The sequence below is a fragment of the Myripristis murdjan genome, chromosome 14 (genome assembly GCF_902150065.1).
Source record: "Myripristis murdjan chromosome 14, fMyrMur1.1, whole genome shotgun sequence".
NCBI classification, from domain to species: Eukaryota; Metazoa; Chordata; class Actinopteri; order Holocentriformes; family Holocentridae; genus Myripristis; species Myripristis murdjan.
In genome coordinates this window covers 26,723,104-26,745,059 of record NC_043993.1, presented here as the reverse complement: position 1 = coordinate 26,745,059, position 21,956 = coordinate 26,723,104, and the positions used below count along the sequence as shown (strand labels likewise).

Genomic DNA, 21,956 nt, shown 5'->3' with positions numbered 1-21,956 from the left:
GATTAATATTAGGATTAGGAGTAGGAGCAGTACTAGTATTAGGATTCATTTTTATTGTTATGAATAGGATTAATATTAGTATCAGGATTGGGATTAGGATGAGGAATACGATTATGATTAGAATTAGGATTAGGATTAAAATTAGAATTGGCATTGGCCTTGGCAGTTGCATTGGCATCAGCATTAGTATTAGTGGTGGTACATCAGTATTGTTTTGAGTTTCTGTCAGGCTTTCAAATAAATTTTAGAGAATAAGTTTACTTAATTTCAATTCATTTTAAAATTACAATTTGAGAATGTAATCTTGGTCTGGGAAGTTATAGGGATTTGAATCTCCCGGCCAGAAAGACATGATGGTCCTGTGCATCTGCTTAGTAAAGATGGTAAAGATGACTGATTTACCAATGTATTATTTATAACTTGTTCATAAACAAGATTCATAGCTAACACAGACACTTTTCATTCTGTGCTAATGTTAAGACTTCAAAGCTGGCAGAACAAACAACTTGTCAGGAAGGTGCTGGTGAAACTGAGAATGTGAATACACAAGTAACACCTTTAAGACGAGCAATTGCCCCTCCAAAGGTCCATGCAGGTCCCTGTTCCTGTCTGCTGGCTTGTCTCAGCTTTCAGTCCACACACTGCAGCCATCCATCTCCCCATGCAGCGCCCTTTGTTTTCCACGATGTGCTCATTCCCTTCTGTGAGGAAATGAAAGAAGTGTGACCTTCGCGCTTCTCATCCCCTCCTTGTAAATCACCCTGTATTCTGAAACTGGGTCCACATGCTTCAAGGCCCTCTAGGGGAAATTAAAAGTAGTGAGAAACTATCAAATTACTCCAAACGACTTAAAGGATTGGTTTGCTTTTTCTGAACCCGGACCACATCAAAACGTTGTCTGGCATCATTTAGAAATCGCACAGAGAACAACTTCACCAACCGCTTTAGTATTGAGGGACTTATCGCTGTGCTGCAGCTTCTCAAACAAGATTTAGCACAGTCCAATGGGGCGATGATTTAAGCCTTCAAAACCCATCATATATTTCCTTTTCAGAAACACAGACATAAGTGAGATCTAATGTCACAGAGCAGAATGATTTGTGAGGATGGTCGTATTGGAGGGGTATTGATTCATTTGTCTCTCTTTTTTTACGGAGTTTTTTGAAGACTGTTTGATTGCCTGTTTGAACTCAGCTTGACATTTGCTGGTCAATCTTGCATTTGACCTCTCACACAGACCTCACCTTAATCACCTATTTAAAGCAAACCACTCCTCACCTACGAACCCAACAAGCATAAATCATCTCTAAAATGTTCGATTTCCATTAACGAGGAAAAACAGCCTTGTTTTCAGATTGATCGCCATGTTTTTTTTTTTTTTTTCAACTTTTACAGGGTTTCAGAACAAGGGTTGTAGAATTTTCTCGACCCATGGAGGAGCTTGTAATCCTCAAACTTAAGTTAAAACCAAAACTGGAGTAATGTGGTTTTCATGTGGTGGAAATGTAATACTTCCAAAGCTCTGTCTCAGCTTCTCCTCTGATTCCAGTGAAGGCCAGTCTTTACATTTCTATTCTTCACGTTAACTGAATGTTTCCCTCCCCCTCTCTGCTGCATTGTGGTTTGGTCTCCAAGCAAGACGCATTTGTCCACATGCATGCTTAACACACAAATGATTAGGAGAAAGATTCACACGGCGAATGCATTTTTGATTTTTACAAGAGAATGTGTTGTTTAGTGTTATTCAGTCAGTTTTCAGGGCGTTCCCCAGTACACTCAGTTCCTCGTTCAGCAGCCCTGCATACAGTCACCCACTGCCTCCCCCCCTCTGTTCCCCAGTGGCCCCCAAAACCTACACCCGTTGTTTCAGACCTGTCTGGATCTGTTACAGTCCCTTGTTATTGTTCATTATGCTGGAAAAACATGACTACTCACGTTTACTTCTGACCCTGTGTTTAAACCATCGCTGTGTTTCTTGAACTCACATTGTAACAATCTGCAGGGCAGCCAGATCGGTGTGTTTGTGCGTGTGTTTTTCTCTCCGAACCCCTACACCTTTGTTCACCATGTGCATACTTTTTAGAAATCTGAGGAAGCAGCATATGGTTATGATTTAACTCGCATCTGGCTACAATATAGGCATACGAGGCTCACTAGATGCATTTTGTGTGTGCATGTGTGCGTTGGAGTGGTATGTAATCTGTACTTTGATATGTATGATTATTTACAATTGATTATATTCAACCAAGCTGGTTTAGGTAGGCCTACAAGCAGCCTTTAATACCCAATAATGTCTACAGAGGGGCAGCATCCTTCTGCATGCGGACTAGTTTGTGTTAATTACTGTTATTTACCGTGTTATGTCTCCCTCTAGTGTGCAAAAAGGCTGCCGTCAGCTTTTTCTGATGTCGACAGAAAATTGCAATAGCCTTACTCCACGTTTATCTGTTGATTAACGCGTTCAGGCTTGTCACTGTGTGCGCATGCATAATAAAGTTAGAGGAAACTAAAGGAAATATGGCATCCATGCTGCCCCTCCTGTGATATTTATCCATGTCACACAGGTCTCTTTCTCCATGTCTGCATTTAAAGCACAGGTAGCGGTGTAGCACCAAAAACACACCACGGCAGTCTAATAGATGAACATACATGCACCTGAGAAATGCCATTTATGTTACATATATAGTTATATGCACCAAATACATATACTCCCCCTTTGTGTAATACATGTGTAGCACATATCCTGAACTTGATGCAAGGATGTATTTATTTTTAATAGACCAACACGTTAGATATATATGTCCATGTATGAAGATGTTTCATACATGCGTATTTATGGACATGCACTGTATGCCGACTATGGAAATCCCCTATATGCACATGTAGCCTGATTACATTTCCGACCTGTATCGCAATAATTTACCGGCGGCATTTTAACAACTGAAAATTCAGTGATAGTTTACGTTATAAAAGTCACATTTTCCCCATATCCAGGCGATACACACTTATGTTACTCGCTGATCTAATACATCAAACACAGAGATCATAGATAGATAGATAGATAGATAGATAGATAGATAGATAGATAGATAGATAGATAGGTGGCACATTAGGAATCGGACTGGGCGCTCATGTCCTTTATTTGGCAGTTCGCTTAAAGTGTCCCAGCATGTTGTTATTAAGGACATGTTACTTCAGCCCGCCTGTGTCTCACTCCTGCAGCACAACCGGAGCATTTTAATAAACAGAGGCTGCCATCTTATTTGCCACAGTTTATGCACAGTGCGCTCTCCTCTTGCCGCCGCGTCCACATGCACTAATTGACCAAAACAGAAGAAAAGGCACTGCAGAGTCAGAGAGCGCCCTGCCAGTGACTGACTGCTTATCCCAGGTGATCCCAGTGACACCGGTCAACATGAAGACAGATCGGAATGACAACTTAGTCATGCGTTTTTGTTGCGTTCAGTGTGTAAAGTAAAACCTTTCTTTGCATTGAATAGCGCCCAGGACCGCCTCGTCTCCTACCATTTAATCAAGAGTTATTGATTTCTGATCCAAACAGAAACTTTTATTCAGAAACAGAACAGTAATTACAGCGATACTGCTGTTGTTGCTTTGTTGCCACCCTGTGGTTGTACACGGATGTAGCAGACAAAGAAAAAGCGGAGTCATTTGGCTTGTGCGGCTGATGGGAGTGTTATTTATCCATCATTATACAGTCATTTTGCATGTAATGTGACCACAGGCGCACATAAAGGGGGGTGGAGGCAGTGGGGGGCTCTTCATTCCAAGTGCCCCCACCCCACAACCGCCCCAAATATTTGAAATAGATTTTATATTTATTTATTTATTTTTAATTTTGCATTTAGGTCACACTTTGGTTTTGTTTACAAGCACAAACAGCTCCCCTTTGAAAGTAAAGCCCTTCCCCAAATTGCTTGGAAAAGTAAATAAATAAATAAATTGCAGCATTTCATATTTTAATTTCACCACTTCAGCGTTCAGTAATACTCCTCACTCTTTCATACCTGCATACGCTAGATTTCTCATGCACACACACACACACACACACACACACACACACACACACACACACACACACACATATAGATAGATAGATAGATAGGTAGATAGATCCCTGCAGGTGGTTCTTGCCACTTGCCAGACCATCACTGTAAATAGGAATTTGTTTAATGACTTGCCTGGTTAAACTGAAAAAATAAAAATAACATTAATTAAATTAAGAAAATTAACTGCAGTACTTTTTGCTGCACCTGGTGTGGAGAACTGCCCACTTCTTTCTCTCAATAGCAAAAGTACTGCCTGTCTCCTTGACGCCATAAAGTGCAAGGTGCCAGGCTGTAGAAAAAAATAGCTTCACTTAATGATGGATTTGTGCTCTATATTCCCAATTTAACCATTTCCTGGGGTTGACAAAATCTAAGATCTTTGCACAGTTACGCAACAGATTACTAAAAACAAACTCGACTGTTCTAGGCCAGATAGCAGATAGTTACACAATCTGGGAGCTAGGATCACACTCACACACACACACACATAAGAAACATTAATGCACTTTTTTTTTTTCTATTAGTAAAGCTCATATGAGTGTGTACTTCATCCTACCACACACCATAATAATCCCACTATTTAGAAGTAGTGGAGGTCGTTGCCCCCCACTCTCAGCTCAAAGGTGGTCTGGAAACACTGGAAGGCTATAATTTACACTGGGAAGATCGAGATTGACCTCGGGCAGCTGCCTGTGTGATTGTGGTCAGTCGAAAGAGCGATTACAGCAGCTTAATCCCAGATGATCTCTGCTTCTAAAAGCCACTGCGGCACAGGCCGAGGCGAGCACAATATTCCCTGGCTGCCTTGACAGCTGGGAGGGATGGACTGGAAACAGATGCACAAAAACATCAACTCAATATGACAGCTGAATGGATGCTTAGACAGTCAATGAGCTCGGGTTTTGTGTAGTGACGGGCTTTCATTCATTCATTAAGTCACTGATACAGCTTTTATCCAGCCCATCCACGCTTTAATTTATGCCAAGTGACCAAGAGCAGTAATCATTTTCTGCGAGATCAGAACATCAGTGCTGGTTCTGGCATCTCTGAAAGTCATCTTTTGGAATTAAAGTGATAGCTGTGGAAATATTAAAAGAAAATCGAGCTAATACTTTGCAGTTTGATAGGAGAGCTACTAACCAGCTTTATGACAGTGGGCAATCTGGCTGTCAAGTATGTGTTTACAGAGGTATAAATGAACAACTATGGCAATTTCAGTAATAATCCAATAATTCAATGTTGGTTTAAGATGTAAAAGTGATATAGGTCCCGTACTTGAGATATTACATGCTGATCTAACACATCAAACACCTGGACACCCGCTATCAAGATGAAGAAACTGAAGCATCATGAGGATCGATGTATAGATGCTGCATTAAAGACTCATGTCCTTTATTTGGCAGTTTAGTCCCTTCAGAGTGACATCAGAGTCTACATTCTGCTTCTTTTCTCCAACTAAATCACATTTTCTACATTAAAAAAAATACTGCTATTATTATTAGTCATAGTAATATTAGCAGTAATACAAAAAATAATATAAGTTCCATAGTCAACTTGTTTTTTTCACAAACATGGGTATGCTGGGTGGGACTGACTTCCCGAGGGGATTATAATGCGGATTTCTTTGTTTACATTGCTAAGAAGATAAGGAATCCCTCTGTGTCAGTATCACAATATTGCAACCTTTATGCATTTCCATATTCTTTGTGTCTACCTTTAGTTATGGTATAATTTCTCATATCCTCCTGGTCTGGCAGAGATAAACAGAGGCTTGCAGATGTTCCTGCTGTCTCACTTCATAAGGTGGACAGGCAGCCAGTAATAAGGTTCCTATTTTTTTCTTGCACTGGAGAAAGAGAGGTTCACACATAAAGCCCTTTTCTGTGGCTTGTGTGGAAAATACAGACACCTGGGGCTTAGCCAGCACATTAACCCAGACCCTGACGATAACACTCACCGCTGGCCTGAAGCCGGTGCCAGGCTTTGGCCAGACGCCATCCCTCTCCCTGTTTGAGCCAACGGGAGCCAGAAAGCAGCAAGAGCCTTAGTTATGATGACATCGCCCTCACACTGAGCTCTGTGTCTACACTGCACTGTAGATCAATTGATCAGCTGTCCAATATTAGTGAAAGGATTTGTTAGTATTGAATGCTGAAGAAAAGGTCAGACAGCTGAACTCTCACAGCCTCCACTGGGCTGGTTTCAGATGATATGCCTGCCACAGAACCACAAGTACTTCATCCGGGTGTTCTGCTAATCTGAACAAATGTAAGCTGGTGGGGCTTCAACACAAATCCCTCACCGTCCCTCCTTTGAGAGATAAAAGATGCAGATTGCTTTTCCTATCCATTTTTAGTCAAAGAAGCAACTCACATCAGTTTGTTACAGTTGGATTCAGTATTTGTGTCTGCTGCTGCTGCTGACATGTTAGTATTGTCTCTGCTTCAGTTTGAATTTAGACTCCAAAGAGGAGCAATCAAGACTTTTTGATATTTTACAGGTGCTTTAAGTTCTTCTTCCCAGCAGTTCAACGCCTGACGCTGTCCCTGGGCTGGATGTTTCAAATCTGCTGTAATCTCTGTCAAAGCAGCGCTGCCTTTTTGTTTTGTTTGCAACTTGAAGGCTGCTTTTACTTAACACAGATGTAGCGAGCAAAAGCGTGGAAACGACAAGAGGAACAATTCTCAGCTGTTTTCAAGCGCCTGATAGATTCAGTGTGATCATGTTTGCCAGTCGAGGTGCCGGTGGTGGAGGAGGCAAAGGAGGGAAGTTCTCGGTGGAGGATCTTTATGGAATCAGTAAGAAGCCCAAGGCGTCGTCCTCCTCAGGGACCGCCGTGGCGAAGCCCGGACCCCGGAGCAGCAAGAGCCAGCAGGGCCAGAGGAGCGAGTCGGAGGCCCTGGCTTCCCAGATTCTGGAGGCGGCACACAGGCTGGTGGAGAGACGCCGACTGGAGCTCTACCTGAGAGAATGTGGCCTGTCCCTGGCCGACTGTGAGGCGGAGCGCACCGCCATGATATACAGGTGAGAGAGGAGAGAGGAAGAGAGAGGAAAAAAGAGACGGTGACTGAGAAAGAGAGGAAGCGCTGTTGTGTGTGAAGAGTTTTGCTGCACAATTAGGTGTCTAACATCGCAAAAATATGAGAGTTACTCTGACAAAATGATTGATTGGAACAAAGTTATACGTTACAGCGTGAAAGAGAGAGTGAAATCATCCGTACTGTTGAAACACTTATGAGGTGATATCAGGTAAAATCTTTTGCCTCAAAATAAACATGTAAAAAGCAAAATATGTTTTACTATTGCATTCTGAAGCAGTGATGTACTCATTATTTCATATAATTCCATAAAGACAAATCTATAAAGACAACAACATCCTCATAAGAACATAACTGCATAGCAAAACATGCTCAGTCATAACTATAGAAGATGTAGGGCGGCCAAAATACAAATTGACAAGCCTGTGGATGTACAGGGAGTTACGTTTTTCAGCTAATTTTGAGAGGCAGAGACTGGAGAGACTGTAGGATAAATCAGATTTTAGGCTTTGATACAGATTGAGACAGAGTGACAGATCCTCTTTAACACCCAGCCATCTGCAGATAGTCCATTTAAGTGCTTATATAATGTTCCGCTTATAGTGTATGTACATGTAGTTCAGTCTGAAGAGGAACATAAAGCATGACAGCTAGCTGAGACATCACTCACAAGTGAAAAAACTATCAGAACTGTTCCTGCAGTTTCTCACCAGTGACCTAGAAAAAAAAAAGTTGTGCATTTGATGAGATTTCAAAGCTCAGTGAATAAATATGGCTGGTCTGCAGAAATTTGTGGCTGATCTGGCTCACTGTGAGTGCAAGGTAACCTTCATATGGCTTCTGTTTCTAACACTGTCCAATTCCAGCCTCCAAAAAGACAGCTTGACAGGGTCGGCATCACTGGGGTATGCTGTGCGTTTAGGGTTAACGATGCATGATTTGACAGCATGAGAGAGCAGGGCTGGTTGTCACACTGCTCTCCCTCTGCTCGCTTTTAGCTATTCTGGGATCAAAGAACTTGCTTTCATCTGCCTTTTTTTTTTCTTTTTTTCTTTTTTTGAGATCTTCACAAAATATCGGATTGAGAGGTTTTTCATCTGTTATACACTGCATATTTGTTGCCCACTTTATCATCTCAGATTTGCGTGCATGTAAGAGTACCAGTAGGTAGTTCCTGTATGTCACTCTGAAGGTAACATGGCATGTTCATGTGGCACATGAAGCCAGGCTGCAAGCCAAACAGGCTCATGCATTCCCCCTGACAGTGCAGATAGGCCTCTAGGTGGCAGTGTCATCCTGGTATAAAGCCAAGCTGGCCCTGTGGCAAAATGACTCAACTGCAGAACTGAAATAACACTTGCAGCCTCAGTAAGTGACACTCTTAGAATCCTTCATGCAAACAATCAGCAGAACATTGTTCTTTAGTTGTAATCTGTAGCCTACCTTAGATAATTAGGCATATTTATTAATAAATGTGTGTATACTTTAAATAATTGACATTTACACATGTACAGCTCAGCTCTTTCTTCTTCCAAGTCAAATATTTGTAAACCATAACCGGCAGTGCCACTTCCATTGCTGGTGATGACTTTTATGAAATACTCCTTGATCTTGTTTATTTTAGTTTTCCAATCTGCAGTGACTCCAGTTTGTGCAGCCTCTGTGCACATGGTTTGCTAGTTTTGTGTGATTTGTAATAAGGTGCCTCACAATTTAACTCCCTCATGACTGAAAATGATTGCAACTACATCAAACGTCATGATTTAGGCCTATCTTTGTGTGCTCCCTCTCAAGTAATTACCAATTATGCTTCCACCTCCACGTTTCTCCTGAGTCCTGTTCTCATTTTGTGTTGCATTAAAGGTTATTAAGGCTGAGTAGATCATTTTAATTCTCTGGTCAACCAAAACCATAACAGGCGCATTGCTGAACATATGGATTCTAGGGCCAACGTTACATGATGCAACTAAGGCCGAGGTTTACATGTGAAACTTTTTCATGCAGTTTGGCTGCATGCAACTGAGTTGTTTTGGAGTCCCATCCAGTGAAAATCATGAACTGGGCCAGCATCATCATCTGGAAGGTTCCATATGGGTTTGGTGACATAGCAACATGAAAAGAGTTAATTTACAACATCCAATAAGTTGCACTGTGCATTGTTGGTCTTTAACATGCATATTATAAATTAAAATGTCACTATTGCTATTTCATCAAACCCAGATGGATGATTACAAATGATGATGCAAATGCAGTTCATGAGTGTCATTGGGTAGTTGGAACCAAGTTGCATGAAAAAGTTTCACATGTGACATCAGACACTTGGGCTAAAACACACTGATGAAGTAACTGTCCACTAATTGTCCTTGTTGATTTCTTTGTTTGATTTGTTGATCAATTGATTGCAAATCTGAATAATTATGCAGACAGGAAACAAGATGTCAGACAAAGTGCTTCAAAGTTACAGTTTTGATCAAATATGTGCTTGGAGCTTACATGCACATTTCAGGTAGAAGCACACAGTAAGGAATTTTGATTGAAACTATATAAAATGTGTCACTCTGGCTGATGCAATCCTTTATTTCCATGCAGATTTTCAACTGGATGAAAGTTCTGTATTGACAGTAAGAACAAAAGTTAGATCTCTCTGTTTCCCTGTTTCTCAGGGCTCTCGGAGGTTCTTTAATGGAAACTTATCTGCACGAGACTGAAGGATTCAGCTCAGCCCTTCAAATGGAAAACAGACATTATCTAATTACTTGAAAACTAATTTGATCCATATCATGTCTTCAGCGCTGTTGAACCTTCAGTTTGGAAAGGTTTCCCTTCAGGATGAGCAGGGGTTTGTGAAGTAAAATGTAATCAGGGATGTAGTGCAGCATAAGCCCACTGAAAATCAGTTTATCCACCTTTTTATTTGCAGGGTGTCTCACTCGGCTTAGAGATTCACTGCAGTTTGGAAGTAAGAGGTTTTGCAGATTGGGTAAGGTCAGATCGAGCAATGCTGTGTAAATGAGTGTGAGCCACTGAGCTTTTTATCCAGCATGGAGATGGACAGTTTATAGGCACAGGTGGGAGAGATGTGCGAGTGTTGGTGGCCAGGCTCACATACAGATATGTACATCTTCACAGTCAGGCGTCATGAGGTCAGTCATCTTCCTCCTTACCTCCTGGGACCTCAAGGACATTCTGTTTGCACTGAAGTGAACAGAATATTACAGGAGATACCGGTCCTCTCAAAAGCATGTTTGCACCTCAGCAGGGTCGTGGTTTCTGAACTATTGAGAAGGCGTACTGGGAGGCCATCCCATTAGCTCGTTACTGTGATGGTTATTTCACTCAAAAGAATGCATTTAATGAAAAAGCAGGCTGTTTTTTTATTAGGTTGTGCATGCTGTCCCTGTTGTTGTAATGCTTGAACTATAAATAGTAAATATAAAATTAAAATAAAATATATATAGGAATACAACATATAAAATGACAACATCAAAATATTAATAATCACAATAAAAACAATATATGGAAAAAAAAAAAAAAAAAAAAAAAGATGTTGGCACCTTTTCACCATTTTGTTCCCTAAACAGGCCGTACCTGTGCTAAAACCACCCCCATAGGAGGGGGAAGTGTGCAAAGCATGCTGGGAGTTGTGGTATTTTCAGCAGGAACAGCTGCAGCCAGTTTATATTTGGTGTCCTTTGGTGATAGTGCACCATTTTTAAAAACGTTTTGCATATTAGGACTATGGAAATTTTTTCATCTAATGCAGGCTATTCCAGCAGTAAAATGATTCTTTAATGTATGAGATGGAAATTACTGAATGAGATATTGCTGGGTACAAATAAGCTTTTTGTAGATGCAGTGTTGTGGATCTTGTTTGACATATTTTATTTAGAAAAGTCAATGAGTAAATAAAGCATGTAGATGCTTCTTTTTTTTTTGCAGCATTGTTAGGAATAATATTTGTATGGAATTTGCATTGATTTTCTCTTTTGAAAAAATTATTCTGAAGGAAGATTGCATTTTTTGCTATTGTTTATTATTCATGGCACTATAGCTGTAATATATGGTTATATCTGTGTGTCCTCCTACTTGTCGCAGTGATTATTTTTTAGGTATGCCTATAGGGGTGAGCACTGATGCGTATAGAAGAATGTGGTCCTCAAACTGCAGTGCTGACTGTTGCTGCAGGTGCTGTCGGTCTGATTCAACCAAGCATCTGTGATGATGGGATGGGTGCACACTGGAGAGTACCCACTTTGACCCATCTCCTCCCTCTCTACCATCCAAATAAGGTTCCTGCGTAGGCACTCACTTTAACCTAATAGCACAGTGGATCATTACATTTTCTTCTGTACATTGGTAAATGTCTCAGTGGGGTGGCATTCAAGTTTTTTCCTGAGTGTACAGCTGGAAACTTCACAGTTCCCACTTGTATCGAACACCCCTTTAAACAGGGCTGATTGCCAACGCGCTTAAAAATTATTTTCTATTGACAGATGACGGCTGTGCAACATGCACGGCATCAACATGGGATTGTGCACTGTCCTGAAGGATTTGGTAGCAGAGTTTCATCTAGCAGGGAGCAAAGATGGTGAATGTGTGTGTGCATGTGCAGAGGTGGAGAGACTATAAACTACTACTGCACAAGTACTGTTACTTTACTGATATTTTACTGTAGTAGAAGTAGAAGTACTGCTGTAAAAATCTACTAAAGTTAAAGTAAAAAGTAGCTCATTTAAAATGGACCCAAAGTAAAAATTACTGAGTCACAATAACCGTGTTAGGTGTGATCTTTTCTATGCAGTTATAAAAGGATAAGAGTGTATGGCTCAAACTAGATTCTTTTACAGGTGCATTGTGAAAAATGAGGGATGATTGAAGTGACGACCCTGTAGACTCAGCTGACAAATGTAGACTAAGCACATAGTACGATGGTTGAGTGTACGTGGTTCTCATCAGGCCAACTCACTGAATTTATTATCCTATTTTTCTTATTATTATGCACACATTGTCACCAGTTGAGTCTAAATAGTCCTGGCTTCCATCGACCAGCTGCGGTTTTTCATCAGATTCCCTTTATTGGAAATTCAGAAATGACAAAAAGTAGAACTAACAAAATAGAAGCAGATTCCTCGTCACATCTTTGCTGACAGAGCTTTTATTCTGAAAGGTTCCACAATCTGTCATTGAGCATTTGTTCTCTGTAATGGATGTGATTTAAAATGTAGTGAAGGAAAATACTCAAGTAAAAATGTACTGAAGTAAAAGGAACATTACTGTCTTTAAAAAAAAAATACTCACAAAAGTGCACATACACAAAACAGCTACTCAGTTACAGTAACATGCTTAAATGTAATCAGTTACTTCCTGCACCTCTGTGTGTGTGTGTGTGTGTGTGTGTGTGTGTGTGTGTGTGTGTGTGTGTGTGTGTGTGTGTGTGTGTGTGTGTGTGATGTGTGTTTGTGGAACAAGGATGGACAGTTTTGTATTTTCAGACTTCCCTGCTGACTGCAGCCAGACTGTGAACCACTGACTGAAACTTTTCTGAGCTTGACAGTCATTCCTGGGGATATAACAGGATAGTTTATATCATAAATACCCTCAACTGGGCTATTATCATTGTGTGGGCACAAAATGACACAACAGCTAAATTTTGATGTGATATGATGTGATTTGATACGGTATGATATGATGTGACCTGATGTGATGTGATGCTGATGTGAAGTGATTTTTGATGTTTTGCAGAGGAGCTTCATTTGCTGAGAAACTGTCTTCACATTCTGATTAAAAAGTGCATTTCATTCACTATAGATTTGGTTTTAGACACTTGCTTAGAACATGGCAACTACTTCCCCCCCTTTTTCCCCTTTGTCATCTCCATTGAGTTAAAGCCTCAGGCAGAAAACAGGCATAGGCAACCCATATTTCTGCATTGTTACAGCCACTGCATAGATAACCTGTATTTCCATAGAAATCTATAAGCCTGCTGTCCCTCTCTTGCTAAAAATCAATTTAAAGATTGTTTGATGCCTTTGTTTTATGTGCAAAAAGGGGTGGAGCGATAGACTATTAGGCTAAATAGAGAAAAGACAAGCTTGAGTGTTATTGTAATTAGAAAACGAGAAGTCATTAACTTTAAAGAGGGGGAAAAAAAGGGGCTTAATTCAACCTGGGCCATTCGTGCATACCTAAGTGAATGTTTGCAAATAGTGCAATCGATTTGCGCAGGCTCTTTGCGCGCTAATGTAATTGTGCACTTAGAAAAATGCCCTTTATACTTTTTGACAGTCCGTTGCTGTGTAGGGGCTTCACATACACAGCAAGATCATGTGATGAAATTGCTACGCGTGTGATGAAAATGTAGAGATCACACCCGAGAGAGAGAGAGAGAGAGAGAGAGAGAGAGAGAGAGAGAGAGAGAGCATCTTGCAAACCCCCACTTTGCGTGTGTCGTGAACATTTCTTGGACCAACTGCAAGGAAAACCAGGGTCGGATTATGAACTGACACAATGCTGAGGGAGAGCCAAGAAGCGGCGTCGACTATCTAATATGTGGCATCCTATTGCAGCTGATTTTTGGGCCAGTATGCCGGCATTTTTTTCAAATGAGCATCAATGTGACGTGAGGTTTTTTTCGAATTATACCCCAAAGAAAGCTCAGCTGCAGCCGCTATGTTGCTGATTGCATCCAGCAATGCAAGGTAACAAAACTGACTCGGCATCTGGCTTTGCATTTGTTGCTTACTGTTATTTTTTATTCTCTTCCATCCATTTGACGCTGCGTGAGGCTGAGCGATGTGTCGGTGGGGTTTGACTGTGTGAATTCGCCACATCAGAAGAGCAAGTTGAACATTTCGCCTGTCCAGGCTCCTCGCGTCGGCAATGTAAAATTCGCGCAAATAAGCCATTTTTGCTCTTGCCGATACACCTTGCGACAAATATGCCTTATTTCGACGCGAGGTGTGAGGATGCCTGTGGCTGTGATTGTGTCATTGCTGCGGCACGCTCCGGGGCTCCACGGCTCAACACAGACAGAACTAACCTCAGCTGAAGAGAAGACAGCAAGCTGGCAAGTGCTTTACAACCCAACATAAGCCATATGAGCCTGTGCATGTATGTGGGAAAAGGCCAACCAACCGGCTTGACTCTCTCAAGGGAGGAATCTATTGCAGTGGGGGCTCAGGGGCTTCCCAGGCACTGCCACATCCCAAAATCCATCTGAGGACTGCTGTGAGCCTACAAGCTCCCTGATGATTTTTGGAGGGCAGCTCTAACGCATCTTTGTGAGTGTGAAAACTCAAAAGAGGCTTTTGCCAGGGTTGCATCACCGGAGCAGACGGACCAGACGGTGACTCTGTGTGTGTCAAGTTAGAGCCTGGATCCTTGCCTGGTACCTCCAACTCCTGGCCAAAATCACTGCCCTGCCCTGTTTGAGCCCCTTTTGTCTGAACATCAGCGCTTGACCACAACAGCTCAAACAGTGTAGCCGCAGCTCCAAAGCGGCACCAGCACGAGCAGCGGCGATTTGCAGACATTATTGTCAGTGTCAGTTCCTGAGGAGACACCTGAAAACAAAGGGCGGGAGGGGGGGTCAGGATGCAGGTGTCCTTCGCCTGCACCGAGCACAATCTGAAGAGTCGCAGCGAGGACCGACTCTGTGGCCTTCGCACCGCTCCACCTCCTGGAGGGAGCAGCGGTGGGGTGGGGGGAGGAGGAGGGGGAGGTGGTGGAGGAGGTGGAGGTGGTGGTGGAGGAGGAGGAGGCGGAGGAGGAGGAGGCAGCGGACAGGGGAGCAATGGCAACTACATCTCCCAGAGCTCTACCAAAACCAGGGAGGTGCCCGGGTCCCGCCCCACTCCGCAGGGCCATGCCCACATGAAGGAGGCCATCGGGCGCCACAGCAGTATGAAATACAGGTGAGAGGAGGGGCGCAGGCCCAGGTGAGGAGAGGATGAGCTGTAGGGACAGAGGGTCAAGAGGCTGTGAGGACGTACAGTAGCAGCTGGGTCTGACTGGAGAGCCTGCTTCTCCCAGTGATGACACAGAGATGGTTTTCATTTCAGTTAAATTATTAAAGTCTGTTGACCTCCATACAGATGATGGATTATTACGATGAGGATGTGTGGCAAATCCTCGCCAGGAACAAGGTAGCAGGCTATGTGATAGTACTTCCACTCCCATTAAGGGCCTCTCAGGTGCTGGACGCAGCTCTTCCAGCAAGGCTTCTGTCCATTCCAGTCAGTCTGTGCATTGAGCTTGAAAATGAATTACTACCAGCACTCATGACCATATGTTATGAAAGTGCTCAATGAAACATGCATCCTGTAACACATTTAGCCTTCTGCGTGTATGTCCATATGCAGTGAGAAGTTCCTCTGCACAAGTCGTCTGTTTGACATTTATGATCGAAATATCACATTTGCTTTCAAAAAAGCGTTTACACTGATGGACTTGAAAATGCTTATGTAATACACAAGACAGCCTTAATGTTACCACTGTAGAAAAACACTGTAGGCCTTGGAAGTTGAAACAGGACTGTGCGTGCACACACACACACACACACACACACACACACACACATACAAGACTATTTTGCCATTATCTTTTGTGTTTTGTGAAGAATTCAGCTCTGAAATCTCACTTTAATTTACAGATTTTAAAAAGCAAACAATGGGTTCACTCAAATGATGGTCTGTTTTTGGTAGTGGAGACAAAACAACACCATCCCATGCATAAAAACTATCCTTTCACATGATACATGTCAGTCACAATGGAGGAAAAAGAACTGACAGCCAGTCTATAAAAGAAAACAGAGGTGTAATTAACTTTGTGGCTAATATTTAGTTGCACCCTGCAGGATACAGAAGTTCAAGACACACAAGGATCCTTTGAGCAGTGGAATGTAATGCATATTTGAATTAAATATAAGTATGTAACAGCGTGCAGCACACACTTAACAACAATCAGGAATAGTGGCGATTTGATACAGATAAGCAAATAACCTGCCACCATCAGTGTTTTCCTTAAATTAGCCGGAAACCTACAATAGTTTGGAAGAGAGAGTTTTTAATGACCCGTTATTCCTATTAATCAGGTTGACTAAAATGCTGCCATTCTCTTCACTCAATTTAGTTTTCATTTAATAGGCTGTTTAAATAGGGAATGAGGCACGGGAGGAAACTGGGATCTTTTTTCTCTCTCTGTTTTCCTTTTCTCTCTCTGTCTCCCTCCCTCTTTGTCAATTGCGTTCGTAGACGTGATTGGATCGGTGCCTGCTGCTTTTTCTGCTGTCGTTGGAGTTGTGTCACTAATAGGGAATGCAGCAGCACAATAAGTCTATACAGCATATGGCCAGCTCCAGTTGCCAGTGGCAACACCCTAGGCATTGCCTTTAGTTTTGGTCTGTTTTATTTCCTAATCAGCAGGCACTGCTGTCCCTTATCAGTCCCCTCTGCAACTGAGTCTGCTCAAAGCCCATCACCCCTCCACACTATCTGCTTGTGGCTACAACAGCACTGTGCTCCGATGGTGACAGAGCAGTCAGTCATTTTCTCATTTTAAATTGTCGCCCGAGCAATGTTTTGTAGTTAGGGATAATAATAATTTGCACACAAAACATAATTTCCACATATGCTGTATATGTGAATAGGCATGTGTGCAAATATGTATTCTTTTCTGGGCTCAAGCTTGCTTGTCGTGAATCTCACCTCCATGGCAGAAATCAACATTGGAAGAATCGTTTTTTGATGTCCTACATTTTTTTTCAAATGGCCCAAATCTACATCATGGGATTGATTGAGAGACAATGAGTAATGCAGTTGAAAAGGAGTGAACACCTGCATGGGAATTTGATGTCATCTGTATCTCATTTTACAGATGGCACCCATCCTTACCACTATTTTGGCCAGTTTGAATGCTTGTTTTTCTAATCCCCCATGCAATCTCATTAACCCGAGTATTCATCACTCAGTGGCAGGTCACGGATGATGGCACCTGCTGCCAGTTACCACTCCCATGAGCCTCAACTCACTCTCTCCCTCTGTTTCTCTCTCTTTTTTATTATTATTCTCATCCTCTGCCCTTTGAATTTGTTTTTTGCCCTTCCTGTTTTTTTGTTTTTTTTTCTTAAAGATATTCCCTATCTGTCCACTTTGTCTTGGTTAAGACTGTAGCCGTTCACTGCAGCATTCTCCATATATTAAGTGTGTGTGCACAGCATACATGCTTGTTTCTGTGTGGATTATATTTGTATTATGCTCGTAAGACACACAGCAACAGAGTGCACATCTCCGCAAGAGGTTTTGTCTTTAATACAGCCACAGACGTCCTTGTTCCATTCCATGTCTTCGCTTTATGGGTCTTTGAAATTGGATCCAAGTGCCCTCAAATTAGTGACATCACACTGATTTGTGGCTGTACTGAAAGTGAGTTAGAGAAGATGGAAAAGGTGACTGTAAAAACACCCACGGGCAATTTGTGTGGGCATGGGTACATTTTACCAAGGTAAAACTTTCACATTCAGCAAACCTTTAAAGCTGTCACAGAGTTTCTCAGTGATTAAAGTGTTGACACCTTATGATTAGATTTTTTTCTCCTCTTTCTCTCTTTCATTTAAGCAGTTACGTGACATTTTACATTTTGATGCATTAAGTTTAAAGGACTTAAAGGACCATACTAGTGTTTTTACATGTTTTATTTCAATAAAAACATACCTTACATTACCACCAACCATTTCCCAAAGCATGACTTTTAAGTGTTTTTTACATTTTTTTGCTTAGGTGATCAACCCACTTTAAAATTCTCTGCTGCTCCACCTAGAAATGTGCACTCCTGCTTTAGAAGTCATGGATATTTCAATTTACAATTCATCAGGGGCTATTTTCTGGTGGAAACATACATTTTGTTCGGTGGGTTTCCATGTTTAACAGAGAAGAATGGCAAATTCATGTGCGATTTGTGGATCAGAAAACAAATAACCTGCTTGGTAGCAAGCCAGACTGTATCCTACATTTGTTTAATATAAGGCTCATCCAGAGCTATGTCATTCTTTTCACAAGATCCATGTTTGCTCATTATTTGTGTGCTGAGTTTGATTTTTCAACCAAATTTGGGAGCTGGGGCTTCCCAGCAGCATGTGAATGCACCTGAAGACATTAGACTGTTAAATGTAATCTGGACAATACACCAAATTACCACACAGCAAAAGAAAGTAACTTTGATGAAAATAAAGGCTGGCATGATGCTATCTCAAGCAAGTTTCAAGTCTCTGTGAGCTGATTTTCATACCTTGCTGAAAAGAGAGGAAATTAATGGCTGCCTGGAGGACAGGAAAAACACATTCAAATGCATGAGACAGTTTGGCACACACTGGAAAATGGCTGGTCCTAAAGTGTACATGGAAATTTACCACGACTTGTTGTAAACAGGCAAAAACATACATGGTCCTTTGTAAACAACACAACCATTTGTGTGTCTGCACATCAACTGCTTAATATTCTCTTAAAATGTAAGGTAATATAGGTTATATGTCTAAATCAGTGTAAACGTATTATTATTTTATTTTAATTTACTTATTTGAAGTGAACAAGCCAGTGTTAGGGCAACATACAGTCGATATTAGAAGACTTGGAAGATGCAGAGTTTCTTAGTTGCCATCTTGCTGTTACATAAACAGACCGACCATGAAAGAGGACACAGCATAGGCTACCTTTTGTTCATCTTTATCCCATCAGAACACAGTGTATTAAGGGTCATTTTCTCGTCATGTCAGTAACATTGTGGCTTACCAATAATTGTGGAAAGTCTTGGGCCAAAATAGCAAAGCAAAGCAGCCGCATATTGATTTACTGTAGAATCATCAAAAGTGCACCTATAGCAATATTGAATAACCCAGAGATCACACACTGGGTGCTGCTTTCAGCCAAAACCTCCTCAAAAGTTGGAGAGGGAAAAAAAATCACTATTTTTCTTTTCCTCTGTTGGATCATCAAACTTGATCTGCACTGAAAAATAGTAGCTCAAACTGAATGAACGAAAACAGCCCATCAAGTCTGTCTAGTTTTTGAAAATGGATTTTTCCCTGTTTCTTTCTTTTTTTCTCTCTCTTTTTTTGGGATCTGTGAAGAGGCGAGCCTTGACGTTAATGTCACTCAGGCAGAGTTGTGTCACTTAGCAAACTGGCCGTTTCCATGGCAGCCAGGCCCTCTCTTTCTTTTCCACCCTCAGCAACCTGGTAAGCAGGCCAGGTGCATTTCCTTCATAGATTTATCTACCACTGTTGCAAATTTCACATGGATTTTTTTTTTTTTTTTTTTAAGATAATGACCCCGTTAATGAGCATGCTGTCAGTACCAAGTTGGTCGATGTGATTATCTAAATGCAAAAGTGAGAGGGGGATCGTGGTTATAATGTGCTCTAAGTACTGAATAATATTGTTATTATCAGGTGCGGGTGCCAGCATGACCATTTTAGGGGCACCTTGAAAACCTATTTACTGAATTAACTTATACTTGCATGTAGTTTTCCAAAAGATAGAGCAATAAAAGAGTGTGAATTGCTGAATAAAAACTGTGTTAGTATGCAGCAGCTTTGAGGACAGAAGGAGAGGCAGGAGGGAGTTCAGAGATGACGGGGTATAAACACCACTCTGCGGTTGCTAATCCTGATTTTTTTTCCATATCTTGGGGATCCGAGCGACTCTGAGCTGAACCGAGGGTGACATTTTGGTTCTGTGTGTGTGAATCAGCTCAGATGCTCAGTTGCCTTAGCTGGACAGGTGATCCCAGATCTTGTTTTCTTGATCTTAAAACAAAGTAAAATTCAGCCTCACTCCATTATCACGAGTTTTCATGGAGTTTCAGCATGGCTACATTCAATCTATACCTCGTATTAGTTAAAGGAGTATTATTAAGTACAAGGAGTAGGTACAGAGTATCCAGTACATGACCAGAGATGCAAAATACTGTAATTGAAGAGTTCATTTGCAAAAACAGATAAAAGCCATTCTTAAAATGAATACACCTTTTTCACTGATACTGCTTGGAGTACACACACACATACACACACACACACACACACACACACACACACACACACACACACACAAAGCATGATTTAGGATAATAAAAATGATGCCAGGCTAAATAAACATATAAAAATAGAAATAAATATAGTAAATTTTAATAAAAATCCAAAAAGTTTAAAAAGGTTTTAAGAAATTCAAATGGAGATATCTGTTTTTACAAACAAGCTCTTCAATTGTTGAGATAATTTTTTGAGAAACATGGGGTACTGACCTTCATATTGGGCCTGGAAATGTGTTGAAGCTGCCGCAGCTGGGGAGGGTCAAACAGTGACTTCTGCAAGCCCGTTATAAGTCATTGGTATCGGCCAACAACCCTGTCAAACACCCACAGATTTAATATGGTCATTTTATGCTATCTGGCAGCTCCAGTCATACTTATTTACCCTTTAATCCAGTCCCAAGTCGAACCACTCTCACAGTGCTGCTTGTAGACTGCAGGAGGTCTCTACAAAGAGAAACGTCAAATTAAACTCTTTCCACTTGCACAAAAACAGCAATAGGAAAGGAACATTAGTGAAAAGGTTTCACTAATTTGAAATATGGCCATAAGTCCCAGAGCTTGTTTGTGAATTTATTCCAAGTGTAATTACTCGAATAATGTTTTTTTTAGTCTAGACTCCTTGCCTCATGTGCAAAACTTTCCATATAATTGTTCCAACAAAGCTGCATATACAAAAAGAAGCAAATACACACGTTTTAATCCACCTCTTTTTTGTGTACACCATGTTTTTAATTTGTCATTAATTATAAATTGTGGTGTTTTTTTATGCATATGAATTAGTAAAGGTTTCAGTATGGCTGAGCATGCTCAGTTATTCTCAGTCATTTTTTCCCCCCTGATATTTTGATCATAATTAATCATCACAGTTATTGATCTTAATGAATTTTGAAAGAGATTTGGGAGACTCGCTGCGCTTGCCGTGTTAATGTGAGAGCTGTTTGTGTTGTGGGTGGCAGACGTGGACAGGATGCTGCAGCGACCTTGGCCTTCAACATGCATCCAACTACATTTTTTATGATTCTTGAGGTGACTGAACAGATGAGTCATGTTACTTTGAGGTACAGCACCAACTGTAAGGCAACGTTTACAAAGTATCTGTATCAAAATATGTCCAAGCGATAAACCATGATGTATATTTGGCCACTAATCCACAACCATTTGACGACTTGTTTCTCTTGCCACCTACAGCACAAATTAATGGGACGGCTTGATTGTACAGCGGACATTTTAAATTAAATGCTTACATACTGTGGATTTATCATTATGAACCATGGAAATGAAATACAGGATTATACAGTAAACCATTTTTGCGCAGCCCTATGGATGAGCTAAATATGCACACTCTGTAAATGTTTTTTTTTTTTTTAACTTCCTATATTCTTCTTTAAGCATTTAATTACTCATGCAGCTCATCCAGTCAGGCCAAGAAATTAGAAAAGCACACAGAGATCAATCTGATAACTTAATCTTCGCCAACTGTGAAGCGAGTGGTAGGGCAGAGATATTTGATGAGGCTTACATTTGTCAATATTTGTCAAGTGGTGAGAGGGGACGGCAGCAGTATTTAGCAGCGTGATGTTGAACTGCACACATCGTTAGCAGGGCCGGGACATTTGCATCATGACCTCTAAACAGGCCACCCAGTCAAAGTCAAACTCTGATGTTGTCTTCCGGCAGTACCAGAGCAGTCACTGCATGTCACGAGAGCACAGCGTCATGAAACAGGCCAGCTCCTGAGAGAGTCTGTAATTATATATTTTATATAC

The 21,956-nt window shown here is 41.2% G+C and overlaps 1 protein-coding gene across 3 annotated transcripts in view; it reads left to right on the top strand.

The window, feature by feature from the left end:
* Positions 1-6,403: 6,403 nt before the first annotated feature.
* LOC115371544 (voltage-gated potassium channel subunit beta-3) overlaps positions 6,404-21,956 on the top strand; it is a 33,340-nt gene continuing 17,787 nt past the window's right edge. Inside the window, exon 1 of one of the 3 annotated variants that reach the window (XM_030068979.1) lies at positions 6,404-7,094. In XM_030068979.1, coding sequence (XP_029924839.1) covers positions 6,793-7,094 — 302 coding nt within the window. In that variant the 5' untranslated portion in view covers positions 6,404-6,792. Of the gene's footprint in view, positions 7,095-13,572; positions 15,022-21,956 lie in introns of those variants that run through there. The other 2 variants (XM_030068980.1, XM_030068978.1) reach the window with 2 other exon arrangements.